This window comes from Mesoplodon bidens, assembly GCF_964165515.1.
Source record: "Mesoplodon bidens genome assembly, chromosome: 15".
NCBI classification, from domain to species: Eukaryota; Metazoa; Chordata; class Mammalia; order Artiodactyla; family Ziphiidae; genus Mesoplodon; species Mesoplodon bidens.
The window spans coordinates 62,869,599-62,884,977 of record NC_138171.1 but is presented as its reverse complement, the minus strand read 5'-3'; the positions used below and the strand labels follow the sequence as shown (position 1 = coordinate 62,884,977).

At 52.8% G+C, this 15,379-nt stretch overlaps 2 protein-coding genes across 5 annotated transcripts in view; one reads left to right on the top strand and one right to left on the bottom strand.

Moving 5' to 3' along the window:
• The window catches only part of UBN1 (ubinuclein 1), a 38,981-nt gene extending 31,331 nt beyond the window's left edge, over positions 1-7,650 (top strand). For 2 of the 3 annotated variants that reach the window (XR_014017682.1, XR_014017683.1), the window contains exons 15-18: positions 641-1,864; positions 2,925-3,168; positions 3,433-4,217; positions 5,522-5,574. Coding sequence is in view for 1 of the 3 variants with exons in the window: in XM_081257442.1 (XP_081113568.1) it covers positions 641-1,864; positions 2,925-3,168; positions 3,433-3,522; positions 5,522-5,571 (1,608 nt within the window). In the remaining 2 variants the exon portion in view is untranslated. Of the gene's footprint in view, positions 1-640; positions 1,865-2,924; positions 3,169-3,432; positions 4,218-5,521 lie in introns of all 3 variants that reach the window. The other variant, XM_081257442.1, reaches the window with a different exon arrangement.
• Positions 7,651-7,803: 153 nt separating this feature from the next.
• The window catches only part of PPL (periplakin), a 44,352-nt gene continuing 36,776 nt past the window's right edge, over positions 7,804-15,379 (bottom strand). Inside the window, exons 18-22 of one of the 2 annotated variants that reach the window (XM_081257441.1) lie at positions 14,329-14,479; positions 13,492-13,575; positions 12,665-12,781; positions 12,073-12,165; positions 7,804-11,318 (exon numbers count right to left, since the gene is read on the bottom strand). In XM_081257441.1, coding sequence (XP_081113567.1) covers positions 8,658-11,318; positions 12,073-12,165; positions 12,665-12,781; positions 13,492-13,575; positions 14,329-14,479 — 3,106 coding nt within the window. In that variant the 3' untranslated portion in view covers positions 7,804-8,657. The remainder of the gene's footprint in view (positions 11,319-12,072; positions 12,166-12,664; positions 12,782-13,491; positions 13,576-14,328; positions 14,480-15,379) is intronic. The other variant, XM_081257440.1, reaches the window with a different exon arrangement.

The window sequence follows — 15,379 nt, the reverse complement described above, 5'->3', positions numbered from 1 at the left end:
ATCTCAATGTAGTAAAAACTGCCATTTCACCAAAATTCTTGCCAGTTCCTGAGACTTTGTAGTGCACTTCAGTGCACTTCACCATACCTGAACAGTCCGAGGGAACAAGCATGCAGATCAGTTATTCCTAAGAGTCTGTTGAGCTCCTCCCACATCCTTAAGACTCACTGCACCAAGTGCTCGGGAGGCGGGAGTGACAGGACAGACCCCATTCCTGAGCCCACAGAGGAGACAGGTGCTGGGGAAACCAAGGAGGGAAAGAAAACTAAGGCAGTTCCCCTGCCCCATGTCACTTTCTGCTTGTGGCTAGGAGCACTGAGGTAGTGTGAGGGCCAATAGGGAGAACATCTCTTTGCTCGAGTCTTATAGTTTTTCAGAAACAGAGCGAAGAGTTTCCCTGTGGAGGTGTGTGTGCGTGCCTGGGTCAGCCCAGCCCCAGCCCCAGGCATGGGCAGAGGGTGGCGGGGTTGCGGCATTTCCAAGTTCACGCATGACTGGCACCTGCTCCTTTCTTCCCTGGCTTTGTGATCACACAGGAAAGCCCGCTGCTTTGTCTTGTATTCTCATGCATATGTCCTGTCAGCAGGGCCAGTGTTGGCATCTTCGGACATTAAATATCGGCCTTTCTGCTTTCCTTTAGGAATCATCGACTAAGCCTGATAAAAAGGTTTCTGTCCCATCAGGCCAGATTGGCAGCCCCCTTGCTTTGCCTTCAGAACACCTGGGAGGAGGCCTGAGCATTGGGGCTGCAAATAGGGAGCTCTCGTCCCAGGCATCTGGCAGCCTTGCTAATCCTGCTCCTATCAACGTGGAGGACTCGTTGGATGGAGACTTGATCCGTAATTCGGCCTCCTCGTTGGAGGCTGTGTCCAAGGAACTGGCTGCACTGAACAGCAGAGCCAGCGGGAGCTCTGAGTTCACACTGCCTGCACCCTCAAAAGTGCCTGCAGAGAAAGTCGCAGGTGTTTTATGTACGGAAGAAAAAAGGAACTTTCCGAAGCCCAGCCCTTCTTCTGCCCCACCACCCTCTAGCTCTCTGCAGTCACCCCTCAATTTTCTGGCTGAACAGGCTCTGGCACTGGGGCAGTCCTCTCAGGAGAAAAAACCAGAGAGTTCTGGCTACAAAGAACTGTCCTGTCAGGCTACCCTCAGCAAGGGCCTGCCAGAAGTGCAGCAGTCCAAAGCAAAGCACCACAGTTTGCCACGGACGTCTCACGCACCCCAGGCAGGAGCTCCTGTGCCCAGCCCCCAGGTCAAAGTCTTTCATGCAGGCACTCAACAGCAGAAGAGCTTCACACCCCCAGCTCCGTTTGTCAGTAAGCTTCAGGGCCCAAAGCCTGCCTCCCCTCAGTGTCACCGTTCCCTCCTCCAGCTCGTCAAGACAACTACCAAAAGCCAGAGCTTCCATCCTTCCACGCCAGTGTCTTCAGGAGGCACACCAGCCTCCAGCAGCAGCTCTCATAAGACCCCAGCCTCCTCCTCCACTGCCCTGAGCCATCCAGCAAAACAGCACTCAGCCAGCTCTTCAGGGCCGTCTTATAAGAACAGTCCCTTTGCTGGCTCTATCTCCAAGCACGGGGTTTCTTCTGGCAGCTCTTCCTCTGGAGGAGCACCAGTCCAGAGCTCTATTTCTGGGAACCTGCTCCCTGCTGTGCAGCCTCCCTCCACAGGACAGTCCGCCAGCCGACCCATCCCAGGCTCTGCAGTGAAAAAACCACCTATTTCCCAGAAGTTGACCCTGGTGGCCCCTCCAGGTGGTCCAAATGGAGATTCTAGTGGGGGGACCCAGGGAGTGGCCAAGTTACTGACCTCCTCCCTGAAGCCCAGTGCGGTGAGCAGCGTGACATCGTCTACCTCCTTGCCAGTGAGTATCTTGAAGCAGCCCTCCCCTCGTGCGCCTTGTGGGCAGGGCCGCTGGCCTTTCTCTGGTCAGAGAGTGAGATCTGACGCTGAAGGTCAGGTAGGAACAGAGCCCGGAAATTGGAAGGAGGACCGGACTTCATGTTTCCAGGTTTCTACTTTTCTGGTGGCAGGACTCCCAGGAGAGCCTGAAACTTCTCCTTGGGAGGATGAGTGGAGGGAAAGGACTGGTCAGCATCATGTTTGCAGGGAGGCTGTGGATCTGGATGGCATGGAATGAGCTAGAAAACTTTCCTTTCATAGCCTCCTGCCTGTCCATCTCTCCAAGCAAGTAAATGAAATGCATACTGTCTCTCAGATCATTAGTTATGTGGAGATACTCATGCCCTAGGAAGATCAGTACCTTCTAAGAATGATCCTTTGATTGGGTTTGGAAAGACTCTGTAGGTCAGACAAAGGCGATTTGACAGAGTCCAGTGGTTTATGAGGTTTGCCTGTAGGTGATTACAAGAAGTTTGGATGCAGGTTGGGGAAATGAGAGTGAGCTTATTTTTTTCTCCATTTTTCCAATATATAAGACAACCATGTGGTTGCAAAGGACAAAACTATAGAAAGGTGTGTTGAGCAAAGTTTTGCTTGCCTGTGCCCTCCTCCTACACCCCCTGTAACTGTTTAACCTTAGTTTCCAGGTTTTTCCTGTTTCTTTCTAAAAACAAAGATTAATACTTATAAATGTGTGTGTGTGTGTGTGTGTGTGTTTTATGGATATAAGTATACACATACACATATTCCTATATACTTATATTTGTGGGTATCCTTCCCTTTCTTGCACAAGGAAGGCATATTTAACACCTGCTTTTTAAAGTGAACTCTGTTCTGGGAGCCCTTCCATGCCAGTTCACAGAGACTGTCTTCCTCCTCCCTTTGGGGTTGCAGTGGAGGGGGTTCCTTCACAAGGGGTGGCTGACGTGCATTTGTCCCCCCAGGTATGGTAACAGGTTTGGCTTGTGAGTGAGCTCTGGATGGGGCTGGAGTGCTGATCCTGTTGTGTGCTTCCTCCCCAGAAAGGAACGAGTGGGGCTGTGCTGCTGACCAGCTCCTCACCCTTAAATCTGCTGTCTTCATCCTACAAGGCAGGCAGCCCAAAGCTGCCTGGGGCCTTGAACTCGAACCCCTTGGGGATTATCTCCCAGCTCCCCCTCCACGTAATCTCCTTTAGTGCTGACTCCTCCGCTAAAGCAGGGGTCTCCAAGGATGCCATCGTCACAGGCCCTGCCCCTGGGACGTTCCACCACGGCCTTGGCCACAGTAAGTGTCTCCTTCCTCCCCACACTGGAGGTAAAGTGCCTCTGTGTGACCCACAGGTTCTGTTGTCATGTGCTGGGTTCCTGTGTTTGTCTGGTGTGAGACCGTGGGCAGCCTTCCCGGGGACCCTGCTGAGCCACCCCCTGGGGGTTTCCATCCAGAACTAGTGCAGTAGGTCGCCTGGGGCTCTGGAGCACCGAAGCTGCTTTCCACTCCTGTCTTCAGTGTGTGTGCTTTGTTCTTCTCTCCCTTCCTGTTTCCTCTCAGGTCTCCTGGCTGGCTTGCACTCCAGCCCGCCCCGCGCAGCACCTCTCCCACACGCTGCCGTGTCTACCCACATCCCGCAGAGTCTGCCAGGTAATTTCCAGGTGGTCAGAGTGCCACATGCACTGTGGGCCATTCCCCTCCCCCATCAGAGGCCTTGTCTGCTGCCAAGGACGTAAGTGTCTGCCTCTCGTTGTCACCATGTTGTGTGGGTTTGTCGTCTGAGGCTTGGCTCTGTGGGTACTCAGACTGAGGGACACAGGCTCTGTCTACCGCTGTGATATCTCCTGGGTCAGCCTTGCCCTATGTGATCACAGAGGAAGTCATGATGGCCTGTGTACAAGGCTGAGGAGTTCCCCACCTATAGCTCAGCATTTCCTCTTTAATTAACAAAAACTAGAAGGGTAATGGTGCTGATTTCCCAAGGGCTAGTTGGGGCACTACCGCCTTTAGGTTCACACTGCTACTCCTTCTAGGGGGTACCAGCTAACAGAAGACACTAAATTTAGTTTAAGTAAAAGGGAAAGTCCAAGTAGCAGCAGCAGGTGACAGTGGCGAGGCTTCGGGAGGGACCCTTATCCCTGATGTCAGCATGTGTCCAGGAGAGGAGCAGCTTTCTCTTCAGTCCAGGTGTCAACGCAGAGATCTGGGATCACGACACGACTGAGGCAGCGTTCCCTGTCTTCCCTGGGTCTCCTCTCCGTAGAGCAGTGCCTTTCAGAAAGGGACTGGCCTACGGCCCTAGGTCCATAGCTGTGAGAAGAGGGCCCTGAGCCAGCACCTACACAGTGAGTGGTCTGCCTTGCCCTGTCCTGGGACCTTGGCCCTTAGGCACACGTAATGCAGTGCTGCTGGGAACCCTCACGGGATCTCTGTTTTGGCCTGCTGCTCTTCTTACTACTCTAGACCTGTTCCAGAAACGACCTGGGGGCTACATTGCTCAGGTGAGAGCCATTCTTGAGGAAGCTGAGCCTGGGTAGCCCTGGTGGACGGGTCCTGGGTAGATGTGAGGCGGGGAGCTGCCCAGCTGGACGTGCCTGGGACCTGCCGTGCTGAGAGCTTTGGCCCCGTGTCCGCCTCCAGATGTGCCGTGGGTCCCTGGCCCCATGTCTGCCTCCAGATATGCCGTGGGTCCCTGGCCCTGTGTCCTGAGGCTGACATGTTCATAGTGACTGCCAGAGGCCAGCTAGGTGCAAGAATGGACTGTAAATCCCCAAGATGGAAATGTTGCTTTTTCAGAGAAAGAAACGGGGGGGCTAAGCCTGTATCAGCAGTTACTCCGTTTTCCTCTGGAGAAGCAGTCAGATTCAGGGACTCATTCCACAAGCTAGTGGTCACAGAGCCATCCAGGCGAGAGCTTGTGGCTGTTGAAAGATTGCACTTTCTCTGCTTTCCGGAACACTCAAACAGAAAATAATTGAAGAGCCATTGAAAACATGACCATTGGTCTGTGGTATTTTCAGCAAAAAAGGGAAAAGCGTTTTCTTGTGCCATTTCCTACCTGTTTTTCCTCTGGGTGTTGAAACGCTATCTGAAAAGCATCTATGCTAAAACAGGCTATTTGAATATCTCTCTTTTAGACATTCTTTGCGTTGTAGGATTACATTGAGTGATTGTCAGTGAAAAGCTCTCTGCTTGTTCCAGCTGTGACTTGTATCTGCTTTCCTTTCTTTCCCACATGGACTCAGAATGCTAGTGCCTTTGAGCTTGTCCTTTTAGGACCTGAGGGCCTTTGATGGTGTGGATGCTCACTGTGCTTTTCAGTCCTCACCATGGAGTCCGGCTCTGCCTGGGGATGACAGCTGTGGCTGAGAACTGGAGTGGTCCGTGTTGCACAGCAGAGCCGCGGTTCTCTGAACACGGTGCTCAGCCAGCAGCTGCCCTCCCAGTGCGTGGCACTCTGCACCACTGCAAGGAGCAGCACACTCACATAACCTGCCAGCGTATCTGGCTTCTTTGATCCTTAGAACATTCAGTGTTCAGGGGCTTTTGCTATTTAAGAAGTGATCCCCTTGAGGTTTGGTTACTGCTGCCTTAAGGGAATCAGAGATCCTGAAAATCTTATGCTCTGTTTTTGCTTATTCTTTTTCAGATGCTTCTCAGCTTCATGGGAAAGGGCCCAGTGTACCACGGAAATTGTGACTTTCAAGGGAAAGGCTGGAAGCTGAACGAGTAGGTCTCGGAAGTCGGATAATAACTATGCTCTTTCTGCCATTGATTTTCTTCTGGAGAAGGCATGAGTGCTAAGTGGAGCGTCTCTTGGCACGTGTGATGTGCCTTCAGTTAGGGGAGCAGCCCCGTGCTTCTCTGGAGGCCCTGACCAGCCTCGTGCTCCAGGCCTCTCACTCTGTTGCAGACAATCGTTGGAGGGGCAGCGCTAGGCTGGGGAGCGCACCGGCTCGTGTTCAGAGCTCTGGTGGTGCGGCAGAGCAGGTGGCGCACCTGTGCTTCACATCTGCCCGACCCCCTCACATTTGGTCAGAGTACCTCATGGCACCCTACTGGTCGGGGCTCCTTCTGGCCACAGTGGGCTCCCTGGATGGTCACGGTGTCTGTCCATCCTCAGGCTGTGTGCTCAACAGGACAAACCCAGCTAACATCACAGCTGGGAGATGTTCCTTGTTCTTTGAAAAATACACCCAATGTGTGCTCATTGTGGGGGCCCGTCTCGCCACTGAACATGACAATGAAGCTCTTTTAGAGGAAAGACCTTTGTAGATTCAACAATTGTGGTAGGATTTTTAAAGACACTTATTTTTGGCTCAGTTTTCATCCTTACCATTAAATGCATTGGATAGAATGGGACTATTCTTCGCAAGTCATGTTGTTCCTAGGAAGACATAATTCCAGTGCCTTTATGGTGGAGCAGAATTAGACACACATCCATTCAGCCCTCTGAGTGGATCTCAGATGAAGACCTTTTTTAAAGATATGTCTGTATTTAAGACATAGCCAGTTTGAGTTTTTTATGGTTGCACATCATAATCTCTGCCGTCCTGACTTGAAGGTCATCTGGGCCCACAAATCCCAGGTCCCAGTTCAGCCAGGGCCCCCGCTTTGTTTTTCCAGAGTTCATACAGGTGGACTTCAGAGCCCCAGAGCCCTTCTTCATCTCTTCGAGGGCCAAGGATATGAGGGGTTCCAAGTCGCAGGTAGACATTCCAGTTTATTTAAAAACCATTCTCAGGCAGAGCTGCAGGAACAGGCCTCTGTGAAGCATCTGCCGTGTAGAAACAGGCCTGGAGGTCCTGGCTCTCCAGGCAGCAGGGCTATGCATTGACTTCAGGGTGACATGCTGACGAGCTTGGAGAGCACGTCAGAGACAGATTGGGACAGTTACCCCGGAGCTCAAGTCATCCCACTGTCCCCACTCACCCAGTGGCTGCTTCACAAAGATTTTTACAGCACTTGCCTGTCCTGTGAAGTCTGAACTGACTGCTCTAGCTAAGTGATTTCTGATACGTTGAGAGTAAACAGCCTCCTCAGAATGTACGCCTGTGTGGAGACACGGGCAGCTCTCTTGGTTCCTGACTCCCAGGATACAACGCTTGGTAACTCATGATTCACACAGAGGTTGCCTGGTTTCCAGAGGGAGCAAGACCTCTGCCAGCTAGTCGGCCAGGCTTGTGCTCTTTTTTACATAAAAACCAACATGTGTTTCACATTGGGTTAAGTGGATTCCTTATCCCTTTATTATATCTATTTTTTGCAACTTGGGTTTCCAGTTTACAGAATAGTCTTAGGTAGTAGCAAAAGAGCCAAAGAAGAGATTTGTATTGCTGAGCTCAGAGCCGCGCAGAGGCCGTCCATGAACGCTGAGCAGCAGGAAAACACCCTGGTTCCCTTCCCTGCAGTGCTCCCTCCTCCCCGAGCACCACTGAGTGTGCGGCTGGAGCAGGATCCCCTCATTCTTAGGAATCTAGTGATGCCTCTTGCCTCAGGGAAACGTTTCTTTGATGGGGAGTTTATGAGGTTTCTTTTCCTTGTTGATGCTTTATTTGTGGTAATGAAAGAGTGAATGACTTAAAGAGCCACGGCAAGGCAGGTCTGTTGGCGGAGCGGGCTCACGGGCCACGGCGCTGCAGGGCTTTCCTTGCCGGCGTTTCTTGGGTGTGAAAGGGCTGTGGCTTTCATGCAGCGACTATGTTGGTGTTGGGGGTGGTGTGGAAATTGTTAATCTTGTATAAAACCACCCAATAAATTGTTTCAAGGTTTCCAAAACATTGTTTCTCATTTATTTCCTTTTACCATATTTGCAAGTAATTCTTTCTCCCTTAGGAGCTGGTATGTAGGGAATATTCTTTTTGGCTAAAAGCCAAGAGGGTGTTGGCGAATAAGCCTCACATGCAAAAGAGGAAGAAACACACCATGAAATTAGAATCAAGCCACCAGGTGTTTATTTTTGCACTATAAATAGAGTTCTCTATTACTTCCCATTTTCTTACATAATACATGAGATACAGAGGACCCGAAATTTGTTTGGTAGAAAATCAACTGTGGAGTTTACTAAATGGCAGTGAGATAATAAGCAGGACTAGGCACCGAATCTAAGGCTAACAGCAACACAGTCCACTAGGAAAGTACTTGAATTTCAGAACATGAAACGTTCCCTGATGGTGCGTTTTCTTGGGACAGTCTGGCTTGACAGTTAAGCTTCATTCGAGCACCAGGGTCAGATGCTGTTCTGGTTTCTTTGCGCCTTTTCTGGCATAGAGCCTAGATCCGTCTCCCCAGAGGGCCTCTGACGAAGAGTTGGCTGAGCCAGATCCCAAGGGGTGTGAATGCAGGTTGCAGGCCTGGGGAGCTGTTGCTTTGCTGAAGTGGGGAGGCCTTTCTGCCCTAGAGTTTCCCCTGCTGGGGTGTGGAGGCCAGTGCTACATGGAGTGGGCTTGTCCACCCCAGTTGTTGGTCGTTGTGTGCTTTAGTAGTTTTCAGTTGCTTCCAGGTATCACACAAGGAGTCTGTTTATGGGACTGTGGGAAAAGAAGAAGAAGGGCACTGTGGGTTTGAATCATCGGGAGATGAAGCAGGTCACTCACCTGGTTGGATGACCGTTCAGCAGGTGCCTGTCCCGCTTGTGGTTGAGCTGTGCTCTGAGCAGCTGGGGGACACACAGGGTTCTGCATGGATTAGGAGGTGCACGGGGCCAGGGAGAAAAGATACCGAGGAGAGTACTGGGCAGGAGAGAGCCAGCATCTGCTTCCAGGAAGGTGAGGGCGGGGCCGTGCCTACTTCTCCCCAGACACCAGGACGGCCAGCTCCTGGATGGACATATCCTTGTTGATGTAGCGGTCGTACTGGGCAGGGGTCAGCCTTCCGTCCTGCAGGGCCTCTTCGATGGAGAACTTCTTGCCAGACTTCCTGTCATGGATCACGGAGGACTCCCCGTTGGGACCCTTGACAGAGATTTCCTCCCAGTCACACTCCTGGCTCCTGAGTTTCACAAACATGTTCCAGTCGATGAGGCCGGCCCGGTGGGCTTCCTCTGGGGACAGCTCGCGGCCCGAGTCTGGGTCGATGACCACGATGGAGCGCCGCAGGTGGTTCTCCCTTTGCTCCCGCTTGATGGCCACGGAGCCCAGGCGCCGCTGCAGCTCATCGATCTCCAGGTCTTTGTCTCTGGAGAGCTGCCTGAGGTCGTCCAGCTCCTGCTCCAGGGACCGGAGGCGGCAGTGCGCCCCGGGGTCCGCCGCCACTGGCATGCTCCTTAGACCCTGCGTCTCTGCCACTGCCATCTCGATTTCGGACTGGAGCCTGCGGGCCTCGAGCTGCAGGCTCTGCCGCTCCAGCTGCAGTTTGTGGTTCTCTTCCCTCAAGAAATCCAGCTCCTTGGATGACTTGGAGTTACAGAACTCCAGCTCCGACAGCTTGGCCTCCAGCCGGCTCACCTCCACGTCCAGCTCCCTCTTGCTCTGGCTCTCCGCCTCCAGGCTGCTCTTCAGCTTCTGAATCTCCTGCTCGGTGTCGCCTCTCTCCACCTGGATGCTCTTGGAGAAGACCACCTTCTCCTTGACCTCCATCTTCTCCAGGTGCTCCAGCTTTTTCTTCAGGGTCTCGAGCTCACACTCCAGGACCTGCCGCCGGTGCCGCTCTTCCTCCAGCTGCAGCGCGAGCAGGGTGTGCTCCCGGGCCTGCTGGGGGTCCTGCTGCAGCACCACCTTCTGCTTGAGGGTCACCTTTTCCCGGGCCTCCTCCTCCTCCTCCTCCAGCTGGGCCAACCGCTGCTTCAGGTGCTGCACCTCCAGCTCGGCCTCCCTGCGTGTCTGCCGCTCGCGCTCCAGCTCCTCCAGCTGGCGCTCCAGCTCCGCTCGCCTGCGCTGTAGCTGCTGCAGCTCCCCGCGGAGGCCATCAATCTGCTGCAGCTCCGCGTCGATGCTCTCAGTGAAGGCGTTCACCTCGGCCTGCAGGCCCGGCTCCTCCTCGTACCTGACGACCTCCTGCTGGACCATCTTCTCCTTCACCTGGGAAAGCTCCTCCTCCTTCTGTTTGATTTTCTCCTCCTGGGACGCCCTCTCTCTTTCCAGATCCACTTGCTTCTTCTGTTCCTCTGACAGCTGGGCCCTCAGAGACTCCACTTCCTCTTTGGTCTGGGGGTCTTCCTGGAACTGCAGGATCTCCTGGACCACTTCCTTGGTCTGCACCTGGGGTTTGGCCTCTTTCAGGGACTGGATCTCCTGCTTCAGCTGGTAGATCTCCAGGTCACACCTTTCGATGAGTCTGGTCTTGTCGATGATCTCCTCCCTGAGCCTCTGAAGCTCTTTCTCCATCTCGGGGTCAGTCTTGTACTTGATGATCTCCTTCGTCACTTCCTTGACCTCCACCTGGGGGCCCCGCCTCCGGAGCACCTCCAGCTCACTCTGGTAGCTCTTAAGCTGCTCCTCGGCCCCCCGGTACTTGCACTCCTGCTCGACCAGCTCCAGGCGGAGGTTGGCCACCTCACTCTCTGCCTTGGGGTCTGGCCGGACGATCTCCCGCACTTTCTCCTGCACGACCACTTTGGCGTTTTCCTCCTCCAAGGCCCAGATCTTTCGGAGCAGCCCTGTTTTCTCCCTCTTGTTGGCACGAGCCTTGGCAGCCTCGTCCTCATACTGGCGTTTGAGGTCACCCACCTCCCTCTCGGTTGCCACATCCTTTTCCACCTTGAGCACCTCCCTGATGGTGATTTTGCTCTCGGCCATGGCCCGCTCCTTCTCCAGCCTCTTCAGCTTGTCCTGGAGGAAGCTCAGCTCCTCCTCCTGCTTCTCCCTGAGCTGGTGCTCCCGCTGCTGGTCCTCCTGCAGCTTCCGGAACTCTGCCTCCAGCTGGGGGTCATTCTGCAGTTTCACCACCTCCTTCTCGGTGACCTTCTCCCGCACCTGGTTCTTCTCCTGGGCCAGGGCTGCGATGCGCTGCTGCAGAAGGAGAGCCTCTGCCTCCCGGGTGCCCTTCTGCCGCCGCAGCTCCTCCAGCTCCTCCCTTAGCCTCAGGACCTCGGTGGCCTGGGTTTGGTCCGGCTCGATGCGCAGAACCTCCTTGACCATGTACTCCTGCCCCCCGTCCCTGGCCTCCTGCTCCAGGGTGCGCAGCCGCAGCTGCAGCGCCTCCAGCTCCTCCTGCAGCAGCTGGTTCTTGCGCTGCTCCTCCACCAGGGTCTGCTGCGTCTGCCGGAAGCTCTCCTCCAGCGTGGGGTCTGGCACCTTCTTGAGCACCTCCTTCCTCACCACCGCTTCCTGCGGGCTCTGGTTCTGCAGGGTCCGGATCTCCTCCTGGGTGCTCCTGACCTCATCCTCCAGCTGCTGCCTCCGCTCCGTCTCCTCGTCCAGCTCCTTCTGAATCTTCCACGTCTCCTCTGCTCCGGAGCCCGGCTTGCTCCCGGGCAGGGCCTCATGGCTCGTGCCTGCCTCAGCCTGCTGGGAAGGAGAAGACAGCGCAGGATTAATGCCGGACTCTGCACGGCCCAACCCCACCTGGCTACCCGCCAGAGGTCAGACTGCTTGTCCTGCGGTCCCTAGGGGACCCCCTCAGTGCCGGGTTCACTAGAGTCCTAGGCTTCCTTTTGAAAATGGTAAAACAACTAGTTTAAATGCATCTGGGAAAATATTTTAAAACCACAGAAGAGTGTGAAGCAGAGGCTCTCTGTCACCTCTGTTCCTACAGGATACTGTCACCTTTGAGACACGTATATTTTTGCGTGTGACACATATTTATTTTTTCCACACTAACGGTGATGCCTGTTCTGCATGCTGCTTGTTGCACTTATGAGAGAATCTGCAGCGGCACAGAGAGCGCCACCTCGTCGTGTGACAGCTTCGTCATTTTCCATTGTGTGGACAGACCCTGGCTCAGTCGCACACCCACTGCTGGTGAATATTGAGTTGCTTCCACTTTCTTAACTATTACAATGTTGTCGTTAACGTTTTGGGCTTTTAAAAATAAGTTACCTTTTTCTGGGTACTCAGCAAATGTTTGAGGAATGGGACACATAGGTTGGACTCATGTCCACAGGGGCACAGGGGTGGGCTGGCGTCTGCACTGGCGCCACCCAACCCTGTTCGCGGGGGGACACGCCCACTGGTTCACAGGCTGTTTCTCTAAGGCACAATGAGTCTTATTTCTCAGCTCTTGGGATAGTTTTGAGTAGAATGCCTTACTGAGATCCATTACCTGTCTCAGGAGATTCAGAGCAAACTCCAGATTCTGCAGCCTCTGTCTGTTGATGGCATTAACTTCCGTGAACTTGGCAGCAAGAGCCGTTTCCTACAGGAGAGCAGACAGGAGGCAACAGGCTAAGCGAAGCTGAGCTGGACGGTGTTTGAAAAGTCTGGCATTTGGGGAGAGAGGGTACCTTCTTGCCCCTTCCTACCTGGAGTTCTACTACAGTCTCATCTACAGGAGAGAAAACTGGATTTAGAGTCAGAAGCCTAAACCCCCAGCGAGTGACCTTGAGCAGGTCTGTCTCTGAGCCTTAACGCGTTCGTGTGTGGAAGGAGCTGATAACATCGGCCCTCTGTGTGTGTGTACTTACTTAGGGGGAGCAGGGGGAGTCCGTGGCTCTGGCCTAGATAAACCCAGCAGGCTGTCTTTCTAGGCATATCAATGTCACCACCCCAGAATAAGTTGTCTCCTCTTACTGAACCTGTTGGCACCCAGGAGGGCTCTTGGGCCAGTTTCCCTATTGTGTGTGCGTCTCTGAGGCCTGCATGCCACGCTCTCCGGAGCGAGGGAACCCCGAGAAGGCCTGGCCTGCAGAGCTCACCTCTTCCCTCACTTTGGCGGCAGGGGACTGGAGCCTGGCCCTTTTGCTCATGTGGCTGCTTCTTCCATTCTCCAAGTCAAGGAGGGACCTGAGTTTCTCTGCTTCCAACTCATAGTCCTGCGTGAGAGAGACGTGGCAGAGGGCAGACAAGAGCAGGTGAGACCAAGACGTTCTTATGCCCCTTCCAGCTGACTGCAAAGGTCTTCCGCTCAGCCATACCCTGTTCTGCCTGCCAGGAGGTTTTGAGAACCATAGATCCATCAGTGGTACGTACCTAGGTCCCTGAATAACACGTGAGACGAGAAAAAGTAGGCCCACAATCCCCCTCCGTCCCCAAAGCATGCTCCTTCCAGGCCTTCCCTGGCCTAGAGACCATGGCATTCTGCTTTCTTCATTGAACTCTGTATCATAAGAGTTATGGCTTTTCTCATGTTGCCTCCTCCTAATCCTCCTGTGGATCAGTTTGATGACTTTAACATCCATTGTGTGGTTAGATGATAATTTACTAGCCGTCCTTCTGCTATTGGACATTTAGGTTATTTCTAGTTTGTCTGTTTTGCTATTGTAAATAATTCTGTTGTACAATGATTTTGTTAATCCCACATTATTATTATTTCATACTTTTTCCTTTAGGATAAATTCCCCCAGTTACTGTTTTAAACAGTAGAAAATCCTTTTCTGGTATTCGATGCCCGGTACCATCTTGTTTCCCAAAGGCCTGTGCCGGTTTGCGTGGCCGCCAGCAATGCCTGAGGACACCCCCGCTGGACCAGCTGGTGGGAAGAGGCCCTGCTGCTTTACACTCCGGGCAGGGTGTCACGTCTCACCTTGACAGCTTGCTGGTACTGCTGGGAGTGGGCGTAGACTTTCTGTACTTCCTCTTCCCTTCTTGCTATCTCATCTAGCAGGTTCTGTAAAACAACAGAGACTTTGGAAACCAAAAATTAAAAAAAAAAAAATCCAAAACCTAGATAGAGTAGCTGGATTCCTTGGAGTCTGGAATTCTTCCTAGCACAAAGTATAAGGAACAGCTTCGTTGTTTACATTTGTTTGTTACAAAAGGCAATTCTAAGGCCCTGTGAAGAAGGGCCAAGAAGATAATCATCTTTGGCAGGCAAGTTGTGTTTACTGAGTGCATGGAAATGTCAGGTACTGTTCTAGTATCTTTCTTAGATTATCTCACTGAATCTCCCAACATCCTGTGAGGTAGGCACCGTCCTCACCTCCAGTTTATGAACGAGGAAACCCAGGCACAGTGCGGCGCAGTGACTGGCCCGTGGGCGCATGGCTAATGGGGGTGGGAGCAGGATTTGAGACCAGGCTGTTGGGCTTCCTGTTCCTCGTCCTTCACCCCAAGGCCCTGCTGCCTTCTGGGGAGCCAGCACTCTGGGCTTTGGAAATGGGTTTTTCCCCCTGAGGGCTCCCCTGTGTCCCTCTATTTGCTTATTTAGCTGGCTTGCACGGAGTGTCCACTCTGGGCCAGGCCCCGTGCTGGGCACTGAGGATGGAAAGGTGAGGGAGACCCCGTCCTTGTTGTCAGAGACTCGGGTGCTGGGAGCCCGCCTGGCCAGGACCGCTGCCAGGCCCCCGTCCATGAAGGGGCTTGCTAACGTCCGACCCCCCTTGTGACCATCCTCCTGTGAACGCGGAAGTGGCCTTCTCACCTTCTGGTTGTTCAGCTTGGTCTCCATCTGGCCGAGGCTGTCTGTCTCCTGGGGCTCGTAGCTGGGGATGTGGGACAGGAACTGCAGCAGGCGGTCGCAGCCACTACAGAAGGCGTCGTGAGCAGCCCGGGCACTCTGCAGGCTCTGGACCCTGTGGGGCAAAGCCCGTCAGGCCTTTGAGCTCTCAGATCTCACTGACAGCGGCCTGCCGTCCCTTTTTAAAGAGGTTATCAAAAGTAATTTAACTGGAAGTAACCTAAACGTTCACCAGGAAGGGAGTAGTTAGATAAATTACGGAATATTGTGTTGGAATACTGTGTGGCCTCTGTAAAGTGCAGGAAGGCCTGCCTGTGTGGACTCACAGGGATGCCCACTGTGAATTCTAGGACCTAAATAACTCATGGATCCAAGGGGAAATCACAAGGGAGGTGAGGAAATCTTTTGAACTCACTGAAAATCAAAACATCAAAATTTGTGGGACACAACGAAAGCAGTGCTTAGTGGGAAGTATGTAGTTTTAAATGCTTAGATTAGAAAAAAAAGAAAGGTTTCAAATCAACAATCTAAGCTTCTACCTTAAGAAAGAAAAAGAAGAGCAAATTGGACTTAATGTAAGCAGCAGTAGGAAATAATAATGAGCAGATGTCAGTGAAACAGGAAACAGGAAAACAGGAGAAAGATCACTGCAACCAAAGCTGGTTCATTGAAACCGTCAATGACGTGATAAACCTCAGACATAATGATCAGGGGGACAAGAAGAATAAACAGATACAACAGAAGAAGATACAACATCAGGAATGAGAGAGAGGACATTCCCTCAGATCCTGCAGATAGTCAAGGATAAGAGAATATTATGAACAATTTTATGCCAATAAACTCAACAACTTGATGAGATGGAAAATGTGTCCTTGAAAGACACAAACTTCTGAAGTTGCTCAAGCATTAGATGACCCAAATGGTCCAGTATCTATTAAAGAGGTTGAATTTGTAGTTAAAAACCCTCTTACACACAAAACAACAAATTGCAGGCCCAGATGGCTTCAGTGGTGAA